The sequence below is a fragment of the Ascaphus truei genome, chromosome 7 (assembly GCF_040206685.1).
Source record: "Ascaphus truei isolate aAscTru1 chromosome 7, aAscTru1.hap1, whole genome shotgun sequence".
Lineage (NCBI taxonomy): Eukaryota > Metazoa > Chordata > Amphibia > Anura > Ascaphidae > Ascaphus > Ascaphus truei.
The window spans coordinates 40,390,408-40,402,174 of NC_134489.1; the positions used below are offsets into that span (position 1 = coordinate 40,390,408).

Below are 11,767 nucleotides of genomic sequence, written 5' to 3' on the forward strand. Positions count from 1 at the left end.
CGTGGAAATTGCGGGAAAGGAGATTTCCCCAGCAACAAAGGAAAGTGTTCTTTACAGTAAGGGCAGTTACAGTGGGGCATTTACTGATGCAGACGGTGATGGCGGATACAGCCAGGGATGCCACCTCTCCGGCGACTCCAGGCACTTACCTCCGGGCTACGGGTTTAGCGTGTCAATCTCCGGGTGGCAGCAGGGTGCGACGGCGTCTCCGACATACTCCTGGAACACCCCCTCCAACTGCGGGGAACATGGCTGCGCTAAATCGACGCAGCGTTGCCACAACAGGACGCTACGTGATGTCGTGATGCAAGTCGGCATCACGTTGCCGTGGCAACGCGGCAGCCATGTTCACTGCAGTTGGAGGGGGAGTTGCAGCAGGATGCCGGGAGACGCTGCCGCTCCGAGTAAGGGAATTTTTTCCTCTGGGGCGGCCTACAGTATAAGGTGGCAACCCTGGGTACAATAAACATGCTTTTGGAAAGGAAAGGTATACAGGGATATAGCAGAATAAGTAAACATGGGAAGGATGCCGATCCAGGGAGAAATTGGATTGCCATGACTGGATTCATCAAGGAATTTATTTTCCCCTTATGAGATATTATTGGATAATGTGTCACTGGGGGTTTTTTTCTGTTTACGTTCCTCTGGATCAATATAAATACAAATATAGGGCGAGTGTCTCATTTGACTACATTTAACGTAGGTTGAACCTGGTAGACTTGTCTTTTTTTCAACCTCATCTGCTACGTAACTTTTCATAGCCCCACCTTTCTGGGACTAGGTCTTTTTTTACTCTTCCCTTTTACCATAACATGGTGTATGCTGACACCTTACAAATAAACCCTGACAATAATAAGGGAAAGAAGTGGTCTAGCGGTAACGTCGCTGACTTTGAAACAGGTGGAAATAGTTCAAATCCCAAGGTCATCTTCCTGTGACCTTGGGCATCTCCTTGCGAGCACTGTGGTGCAGGAAGGAAATTGTACAGAGCTGGTTACACTTCGGTACCTTACAAGTAAACAGTATTGTTATTATTAGGGTACTTGCTTCACAAACTCACTTTGAGGTTCCATGGTACGCAGGACAGGGGACACTCCGATTGCAGCAACCCGGCTGGCTACCTTCACCCCGCGCTCCGACACGCTGCAGAAATAACCCACCACGGGATGCAGTGTCTTCACATCCTGGTAAGCGAAGGAGAGGATCTGGAAGGCAGACTGGATGAAAGGGAGCCTGGCCACCCGAGACACAGCGTTCTCCTGTAGGGACAGCACCGCGTTAGCCGGGACCCCTTCTCAATATGTTGTGAATCTGCTCCCCTGTACTGGAGAGCTTTAAACTTATATACCCAAGAGAGCAAAACAGAACGTACAGACCCAGATTGACTATTTGCAAGTGAATGCGCAGTAAGGCGTCTTCCAGCGCCGGAAGGCGGTTTATGGAATAGCACTGCTTAGTAAATAGGGGCCACAATGCATATCGCTATCGCTGGGGCTACTCATACAACTCCTCAGCGATTCTCGTCATCCTCTTCCATTACATATGTCAGGAAGAGGCTCACACGCTGGACACCATGGAGGGGTAAAGAATGATTTCTGATTTACAGGTTGGATTTCCTCGCTTCCGTCTCTTTCTGCCATGTTTTGCGGTGTTGTGTGTCACCCGGACTGGTACAGTGCCTATAAGGAAGACAATCATACAGTATATATATATATATATATATATATATATATATATATATACACACACACACACACACACACCATCACATTTTAAGTTATGGTGGGTGAAAAAGGCAACAATAAACCTCCACTGTAAGGGTTCCATGTAAAAATGGATTTCAGGCAAAAGGTGACATGGTGTGCTCATGTGCATGTCATTTCCCAGAATCCCTTGCTGCAGTGGAAGCACTGTATGCTGGGGATAATCGTGAAAGGCAGGGTTGCAGACCTGTCTAAGACATGTGAATGTGCTCACGAGTGATCTTTTTATTTGCTATATAGGTATAAATATATTAACAATTACACCTCCCCGTCAGTTATACACCTCTCAAACCACCCTTTTGTTTTGTTTTTTACAATCCCTAAAATTCTCTCATTGCCAAAGGGACGAGCAATATTGAAAAGTAACGGCCAGCACCTTCCTCCGGTGTAAGTGCAATATACAGTACGATGAAGACTTGTCGACGCTGACTTGGGAAAGCCCGTCTTAGTACAATACAGTGGCCCACCATCGCATTCATTGACTCCACTGGGGATTGTTGGCTGAATCTATCTCTTCATCGGATATAGAAGGCGGCCCTCACAGTTTTGCATTTGAACAGCATCAATAGTGCTATGTACTCATTCATTTACCCAAGTCAGTGTTTATCAACCAGGGTTCCCCGGGCGTCCCTAAAGCATTCCCTGTAATTTTGAGGTAATTTTAAAATTGTACCAAATACAGAAGGTTAGAGAGGGTTGGGGTTCCTTACAATGCATCTGATCTCAGACGCGCTATTAGAGAGGGTTGGGGTTCCTTACAATGCATCTGATCTCAGACGCGCTATAAGAGAGGGTTGGGGTTCCTTACAATGCATCTGATCTCCGACGCGCTATTAGAGAGGGATAGGGTTCCTTACAATGCATCTGATCTCAGACGCGCTATTAGAGAGGGTTGGGGTTCCTTACAATGCATCTGATCTCAGACGCGCTATTAGAGAGGGTTGGGGTTCCTTACAATGCATCTGATCTCAGGCACGCTATTAGAGAGGGTTGGGGTTCCTTACAATGCATCTGATCTCCGACGCGCTATTAGAGAGGGATAGGGTTCCTTACAATGCATCTGATCTCAGACACGCTATTAGAGAGGGTTGGGGTTCTTTACAATGCATCTGATCTCCGACGTGCTATTAGAGAGGGTTGGGGGTTTCTCAGAATTTCACATGGGGTTCCTTAAAGCTGCAGTTCAGTCAATATCCTGCATGTGTGTTTTTTTTTAATAAATCAGTTCTGTAGTAAAAAAAAATACTTTTAGCATTTTGTTTTAAAAAACAACAACTTTGAAAGACCAATTTTCTTGTATTCTATTTTAACAGCCATTTGCTAAGGCACTGCCCCTTCATGTCCTGTCACAAGCCCTGGCACACCCCTTTGTCAGCCCTGCCCTCCCTCTAGCACATGTCAGTGCAGGAGTGCTCATGAATATTCATGAGCTTCCACTGAGAGAAAGAAGCAGAAGAAAAACAGATCCCTTCACTAATTATGTCACCAAATTTCGCCTATCAATACATGGAGAACGAATTGACCGGCAGCTATGCAGTAATTGCAGGTAATTAGAGATTGCACACATGAAACTATTGAAGTAAAAAAATAAATAAAAAAAATTAAAAAAAAGACTGAACTGCAGCTTTAACCAAAAAAAACGTTGGGAACCACGGACCTAAGTATTGGCAGCTGAGAGGTAGGAGACTCCTTTGCAACCAGAGAGAACGCAAAACATTGCAGGGCACGGACAGCAAAAGGCTTAAAGCCAAAATGGTAACACTGGGTATTTGCCATTAGTTTATTTTACCTTGTCCACGCAGAAGACTTTCTCCTCTGTCACGACCTGATCTCCGAGCAAAGGCGCAGAGCTGAACTCTGTTTAAACACCAGGGGCTGAAGGGGAAAGATTTATATGCTGATCTGACCTCCCAAACCGTCCGCCCAGGGACTTCCCCAATCAGCTGTGGGTGCGGTGTGTGGAGCAGAGCCTGACAAGATCCATGTGACCAGTACCGATCGGAATCTTCTATTACCGGAACCAAACCAGAAAATACATGACCCTACTGACACACTGGGGCGATACACTCAGCCCTACTGCCCGGAAACGCCCGTTCGTGTCAACAGGAGTTTCCGTGCGGTCGTGCCGAATCGGCAATATTTCACTTTATTGAATAAGTTCCATGGCACTTTTCTAAGCCGTACGATCTCTGATATCTAAAGCACGGCTTGGGTTTTTAATCTACACTCCTTGATTGTAAAACATTACCCCCATGTCCATTATATTCCAGAGGGGTACTTTTTTAACCATTAGTTATCCCAGGGGGTGCTCAAATCCAGTCCTCGAGGCCCCCTCCCATCAGGTCAGGTTTTCAGGATATCCCTGCTTCAGCACAGGTGGCTCAATCAGTCCACTGCTTCAGCATAAGTGGCTCAATAAGTCCCTGTTTCAGCACTGATGGCTCATTCAGAGGCTGTGTCTTTGAAGCAAGAATATCCCGAAAACCTGACCTGTTGGGGGTGGGGGCTTCAGGAGTGTAATTGAGCACCGCTGAGTTATCCAATAAGCAGAGGTGGTTTTGTAAGGAGAATGGCGAAGGAGCCCTAAGCGAAGAAAACAATATTTAAATCTAAACAACCAAAATGTAGGCACAGCCCAAGCAGCATAAAGGCTAGAATTTGGCAAGTACCCTGACGTCACGAAACGCGTAGGGTGGACTATTACTTTTGGCAAGGACTATCTGGCTTCCATCTCCTGTCTAATTGCCTTCCCTCCCTCAGCAGCTTTGGCTGTTTCAGTGCCTGGCACTTGCGAGCTTCCCTCCCTTGTCCCGGCCCACAGCGGTGACGTCACGTGGTATCGCGAGATCCGAGGTCCGTGTGACTGTCCCAGTGAGGCCTCGGCGGTTTTGAGCTCTGGTGCTCCTCCATCTATGAGCCTGCACGTTGGAGGACTAGTGAGGTAGCTGGCGGTGTGATATCACGGGAGAGGCGCTTCCCTGCGGTGCAGCAGCACTTTGACGGTGTGGTGAATTCCCCTTTCTCTACCCAGGCCACGGAGGGTCGTGTGATTGCTATACAGGCTTATACCATTCAGCATTGCTGTAAGTAGGGTTTCAGTTTTAGCCCTACTGGATGCCATCACTTTATTAGTGTGTTCCCTGCCCAACAAGCAATTGTTTGTTGTTTTTGTGTATTTTTTAATTATATATTAAATGACTGTTTATATTTGTACACTATATCAGTGATCTGTTGTTTGTATTTAGTTGCACTATGATCTTTTTTCTCTCTCTTTTATGTTGTTGTCTTATATGTTTGTTTGTTTGAGATTGCATTGAGGACACTTCCATGGAACTCATCCCAACCCTTTGAATTGGACTACATTTGGTCAGATCATTTCTTTTGGCGCCGGTTCATTTTTATTGTGTTTTTTTTGGTTTGTGTCACCTATTGTTCCTGGCAGCCTTTGCCTAATATTTTAGGAGTGTATATATATTTATTAGTTGTTTAATTGACACTAATTTTTGTAATTTTAGCAATAGCGCTGTTCCCACTGCCCTTTCCCTTTAAGTACCGGTATCGTAACAGATCAGATACAAATAAATATACTTCACTCAAACTCATTCAGCTCCAAGGAAAAAAAAAAAGTACAACAAGTTATTTCTTCAACTCAGCCACTTAGTTTTTCAGCCCTATTCCTAATCATTTCTCCATCACAATATGAATTAATCCCTAATGAAAGGTGGCGGGAGACAGCCTCCCATCACAAAAGTAGCCCAGCCAATAAGGCACGGGTGGCAAACTCCAGTCCTCAAGGGCCACCAACAGGTCAGGTTTTCATGATATCCCTGCTTCAGCACAGGTGGCTCAATCAGTCCCTGCTTCAGCACAGGTGGCTCAGAGGCTCAGTCTTTGACAGCCTCTGATTGAGTCACCTGTGCTGAAGCAGGGATATCCTGAAAACCGGACCTGTTGGTGGCCCGTGATCGCAGGACTTGGCCACTCCTGCAATAAGGTATAATTTCTGCACCCATGTGTCTGGCGCTGGAGAGTATTACACCGGCAGGACGGGAACAACATTCCGTCACTATTACAGGGTAATGAATGCGTGGACCAGCCTTGTATTGTAAAGGAAGATATTCTGGAATAGGCAGGAGCAACTAGGAATGGGGACTAATAGCCATATATCTAGCGACAGAACAAGGAATACTAATGCAACATCAATTTCTGTGTCTGTTTTTTTTTTTTTTTAACAGGTTACATTTTGCTGGGGGATACCGGAAACCCCGCTGTGCCCGAAATCTTCCATGCAAGAATCCCAGAACTAGATGTTCCCTGCGGGAAATCGATGCATTTAAACATTTTTTAACCTGCAAGTCTCCTTACATTATAGGACTTAGATTGTAAGCTCATCGGGGGAGAGCCTCCTTTCTCCCAAGGTTTCCCTTGATTTTATGGACGTAACCCCACAATGCATATTCTGCATAGCACACGGTGTCTTGCATACATGGCCAGTGCTATACAGATAAAAACCTACCTACGTACATACACTTACGAGGACAAGGTCCGATTTGTTGGTTAGCATAATATTAGGCTCGCTCCCGCATGGAAAATACCCCCAGAAACAGGCATAATTAGTCAACTCTTTAATTTGCAAAACATCTGTGGTTTGAATTGTATCAGTATTTACAAAATTACATTATTTACATCGGTTAATCTCAGAGAATCCCATCCATTGCGCTCAATACAAACGCAGACGCCATGAGCGGGTGCAGAATATATCAGCAAACTTGTACACACAGCTTCCAAATTTGGGTCGAATGGACCTTATTATGCTGTTCTGGTGTTTGGACGTCACATGAGATATAGAAAGCTGGTCAAACATATATTTTCCCACGTTCCTAAGCCTTATTTTATTGTCCTAAAATCCAGTGTTTCCACCTCAACAGGAAACCCAAACATTGGATAATTGGAGAATGTTATTCGTTCGTTTGCTGGGATTTAAAAATGGCTGCACCCGCTTTCTATAGGAGACGGGGAGATACAAGAGAGAGATTTTTCACAGTCATGCGTTACTTCGGAAGGGGGAAATTAGTGCAATCAATTCAGTGGAGGTTAGAACAGATTGTTACTTCATTGGGTTGTATTGATCAGGTTCCCTCGATTGAAACATTAATCTCAAAACGGCATCTCCAGTTTACAGCCGGTGTACAGAGATGTAGTCCATGCAGAATAGAGAGTCAGTGCAGGTGCTATTATAAGGGACAATAGCACCATATGGTGGTGGTCGGGGGGATAGAGAGAGTGCAATATGTCAGGGGTGCTAAACTCCAGTCCTCAAGACACCCCAGCAGGTCAGGTTTTACAGATATCCCTGCTTCAGCACAGGTGGCTGTCAAAGACTTAGCCACCTGTACTGAAGCAGGGGGTTTATCCTTAGAACTTGATCTGCTGGGGGGTGTTGAGGACGGGAGTTGAGCACCCCTGCAATGTTATAAGTGCAATCCTGGTCACTATATAGCTTTGTATATCAGCAGACCCCACTGGGAACATCCCCAGACCGGCTGTCCTACCTCGCTCACCGCTGCTGGATTATTTCTGCTTGTGACATGTTCATTTTCAGGGGGCTAAAACACTGTTCAGATGCTCAGTTTCATTATATGATGCATCATGGATGGGAAGGTTAAGGAAGGGGGGGGGGGGAGAAGAGAGTGGTTTTTGTCACTCACCCAACAGACGTGTGTTGGAAAGGCGGCTGTCCCACTTGGCAAACATTCCCTTTATAGGACTCAACTGCGCAATGGATTGGGAAAATCCCCCAGTGGTTCTCCCATCTTACTGGAGATAAAACCATTTCTGCGTATTTGCAGAACTGTTACACGTATCCAAAACATTACAATTGTTAGTGGTGGAGGCAGGCGGGGGGGGGGGGGGGGGCGTGCACTTTCAGGTTAGAGGTTAACCCTATATATGCAGAGTCTGCTCTTTTCAACCAAATATCTCCATTGATGTCAATGGAGATTTAAGACGGAGAAGGGCCCCGCCACTTTGGAGTATACAAAATAAGCAGGACAGGCTCGTAGGGTTTTTGTCAGCTGTGGGATCCAGATCTCATCCCCTGCAACCGAACTTAACACTTTCAGTGCTGGGTGGGCTTGCTACAGTGCTCTGGCGTGGAAGCGGTTAAAGATTCTACCCTTTATACAGTGTTGCCCAACTTCAGTCCTCAAGGGGCCCAAACAGGCCAAGTTTTAAGGGTATCCCTGCTTCAGCACAAGTGATTTGGTCAAAAACAATTGAGCCACAGGTGTTAATGTGAGGATATTCTTAAAACCTGGACTGTTAAGGGTCCTTGAGGAATGGAGTTGGGAATCACTGCAGCTTAATAGATCTATACATAATTGAACTTGCAGTGAAATGATTGGCGTATCTGTATTTCCTTTCTGGAGTCAAGAGACCGCTGTGCTTAATATGCGATGTCATTTAGTACAGTATGTAGAATGTTATAACACGCAGAGGCTGCCGGGCATTGAGATTCACAGAGGATCCCTTCAGCCCATGCTGGTTCCACAAGCACACAAGCCAGCCCTTAACCCCCACACTGCTGTGGTCTAAAACGTGGGGTAAAAAGAACAAGGACAAAAAGGCCAAGGTTGTGCGGTTCCACAAGAAGCAGAAGCCGAAGGGGTGACCAATGAATCTCCGTGCATGTCTCAGAGATATAAAATCACGTCAACAATCACCTCCTGACTCCAGAGAAGGAAATAACCATCGCAGTCATTTTATTTAAGATTTCACGGGGTCCAATGTGTCAAAGTCTTCTGGTTACCAAACGCGGCAAGGGGGGAACAAACCTGCCCCAGATTTATGAAGAAGAAATAAGTCACACTACTTTAAAAGCGTTCCTTTGGTGAGAAATCTGGTGCCTTTTTTATGCTCCAGTTTCCCCTTGTTTTCCAGCCAGGAGACTTTGACAAACAGACACTCTCTCTCTCTCTCTCCTCCCCTCCTCCCCCCCCCCCCCCCCCCCGGCGTTATATAGGTCCCTATAGTTCGCAGGGTCAGATTAAAATTCCTACAGGGTGTAACCCTCAGGGCTTGAGTTTCAGCCAGGGATGGACGATGGACAGGATGGACAGCACGGACGAGGTCAGGCCGCACAGCCCCACGAAGCCTGGGTTGGTCTTGCACAGGCCCAGCTTGTCCAGCGGGATGAAGAGGTCACAGGTGTTCTTCAGGACGTCCAGAAGCAGTGGCGGGTTGCTCTTTAGCACGTCCAAGAGGAGGCGCAGCTGGATTCCCAGGAGCTCATGGCGGGAAGTGCTCCCCCCATACACAATCCCGTTCTCTATCCTCACTTTGGACGCAGGGCGCTTGTTTCCGGCTTCCGTCTCCATTAGGAGCTTGAGCTCATAGATATCTCTGCTCAGGTTCATGATGAGGGAGAAGAGGTAATACCTGCCCGAGGGGGGTGAGAAGAGGCTCTGTGAGGCTGGGCTCCTCCATGCCTGATCAGCATTCACACACAATGTCACCAACACACGCAAGCCCCAAGTTCTGAACCCAGTGCCAACTCCAACGTGGGAGAGACACAAAGAGGAGAGAACATGTGGGAGAGGAAAAATAGCGAGAATATGAAAAAGAACAACAAAAAAGCAGCATGAAAATAGAAAACAAGAGCTAGAAAACCAATCATCAGATAACCAGGGTATGGGGAGGCAGAAGGGAAACCGGCTCACCTGAACGAGCGCTGGCTCCACTTTTCCTGGTCCATTTTACGGGACAGGCCACATTTTCCGAGCCACAGGATGTTGTCACAGGCAAAGTACATGGCTTTGTTGAGGTGGCTAACAGTGATACAGAAGCGCAGAACCACATCGGACAGGTGGATGGAGCGCTTGGCCGATTCCAAAGCTTCCACCGAGTTCCCCAATCGGAACACTAGGAACAAACAGAGGTGGGGACTAAAACATTGTAACGCATTAAGTCTGTCCTTACCACCCCATACAGGTAACTATCACAGGCATTCACACACGCTGCTATGTACGGAGGTACAAGCTCGCGTTATTCACACAACAGGCAGATTAACACGCCCTACTTACACTTCCGTCCCAGGCTAAGGTGCGTCTCCAGCTGTTTAATGCTGACCACGAGCTCCGCACTGGCTCCACTCTTCTGGAGCGTGTAACCGAGTAACGTGCAGGCGTACTGCGCTGTTCTAGAGAGGAAACAATGACATCATATAATAGAGAGATTGTGAAAGTGTAACCCCCACTCCTCTCACATTGAGCATTAAACTCTTATTAGGTACGATTCATGTTGAGTTCTATTCCTACCTTACAGTAACTGGGGGTTCTCCCCTTCCAATAACATGTCTACACTTTCTAGGATATCCCATTCCAAATACAAAAAGGCCTAATTGAGGAATCGGAAGCGCTCCTGGCATCCTGATCTCAGGCTTTACGATGTCTCCCTCAACACGGATTACTGTAATTGAAATAATACCAATGCTGAGGTCATCCTGCCAAAAACATTAACACATGGCAGGCCTCTTAGAGGAGCACTTCAATTTTAATAGGTTTGAAGCAGGGGTCTGCGGAACTGAACCACATTGATTTGAGGACCCCGTGCCTCCTGAGATACTTACCTCCGTAGGTGCTGCAGGGATCGCTGTGCTATTTAAAGCCCCCACGTCACGGGGGGGGGGGGGGCAATCAGAAGACACAAAGGATGACATTGCAGCTTCCTATTGGCCCGCAGGATGCAGGACTTTTAAATCGCCATAATGTGAACCCTAGCCAGGGCTCCTACCACCTATGGATGTCATTCTCAGGAAGCAAGGAGTCCCTGGTGCTGAAATAAACGCGGCCCAGATCCGGAGACCCCCTACTTCAAACCTATATATATATACTGTAATATTTTTTTTTCTCTAAATACGCTCACATGGAGTGCTCCTTTAAAGTAGTTATAAAAAATGTATAATATTCACAAAAGTCTCCCCCAGCCTGAAGGTTAAAGGTTCAAATCAACCCAGTGAGGGAGCAGTGTTTGATCTTATAACAGGTCTGCTGACACTCAGCTGGTTATACCCCCCCCCCCCTGTCATCATTACACAATCACATCAGAATTGTATTTATTGTATTTTTGGATGTTGTATATGTGGGAGGTGGCTCTGTGCACTAATTACTATTAACACGTCTATATAATCTTACTGATGTCTTGCGTGCTGACCTGATATACACTACTTGTGCCCAGGACACACCTGAAACAAGAGGTAACTCTCAATGTATTCCCCCCCCCCCCCCCCTGGTAAAATGTGTTAGAAATAAATACATGACACAATCTCACAATTACTCTGCAGAAAGTGTTACAAATGGGAAGCACATGGCACTGCCCAGCAATAAAGACATCCTTCTTCATGTACATTGCTGGCAGCGTTAGCAGAACAAATAACATTAAGCAGCGGGGAAATTAAAAAACTAGACCAGAAAACCACCAAAAACAACACCAGTATTAATTATTTGCACCCAGATGTGTGGGGTTATTTTTAATATGCTTATATTATTGGGTGAAGTGTTTCAAGGGGCATGATGGGTGTGTATAAAGTACACAAAAAACACAATGCTGTTTCATTGTATGCGTGGTCATTTCGATGATCAGCTTCTCGGAGCAGGGACCTCATTACTTATTGTTTCATTATGTTTTAAGTTGAATTTATCTTATATTTTGTACTTGTCCTGAGCCCCACATTGTACTTCCCTGCAGAATATGCAAGCGCTATATAAATAAGAGATAACTAGTCATTAGTGAGGAAAGGGGAACAAGCAGCTGTCATTATTGGAGAGCACCAGTAATGTACTAATATGGGATACATATTTTTTTTTATTTAAGCAGGAATATTGTGTGGTCATACTCAGCATATCATACAGTGCAGCATATACTCAAATCTAAAAATGCTAACTTCGGGACCAGAGGCCTGCAACACATCACTGTGCTTGTAAATTATATACTGTATGCATTATTTT

At 45.9% G+C, this 11,767-nt stretch overlaps 2 protein-coding genes across 6 annotated transcripts in view; both read right to left on the minus strand.

Moving 5' to 3' along the window:
* Positions 1 to 3,784, minus strand: part of LOC142499066 (perilipin-1-like) — a 50,114-nt gene extending 46,330 nt beyond the window's left edge. The window contains exons 1-3 of one of the 5 annotated variants that reach the window (XM_075607882.1): positions 3,553 to 3,784; positions 1,605 to 1,679; positions 1,061 to 1,259 (exon numbers count right to left, since the gene is read on the minus strand). In XM_075607882.1, the coding sequence (XP_075463997.1) occupies positions 1,061 to 1,259; positions 1,605 to 1,640 (235 nt within the window). In that variant the 5' untranslated portion in view covers positions 1,641 to 1,679; positions 3,553 to 3,784. Of the gene's footprint in view, positions 1 to 1,060; positions 1,260 to 1,561; positions 1,680 to 3,552 lie in introns of all 5 variants that reach the window. The other 4 variants (XM_075607881.1, XM_075607885.1, XM_075607887.1 and 1 more) reach the window with 4 other exon arrangements.
* A 2,589-nt stretch (positions 3,785 to 6,373) lies between these two features.
* Positions 6,374 to 10,126, minus strand: PEX11B (peroxisomal biogenesis factor 11 beta). Its single transcript, XM_075607888.1, has 3 exons — positions 9,845 to 10,126; positions 9,482 to 9,683; positions 6,374 to 9,200 (listed from the first exon to the last, which is right to left on the minus strand). The coding sequence occupies exons 2-3, from the start codon at positions 9,571 to 9,573 to the stop codon at positions 8,834 to 8,836; spliced, it is 459 nt and encodes a 152-aa protein (XP_075464003.1). The 5' UTR covers positions 9,574 to 9,683; positions 9,845 to 10,126; the 3' UTR covers positions 6,374 to 8,833.
* Between the last annotated feature and the right edge of the window lie 1,641 nt (positions 10,127 to 11,767).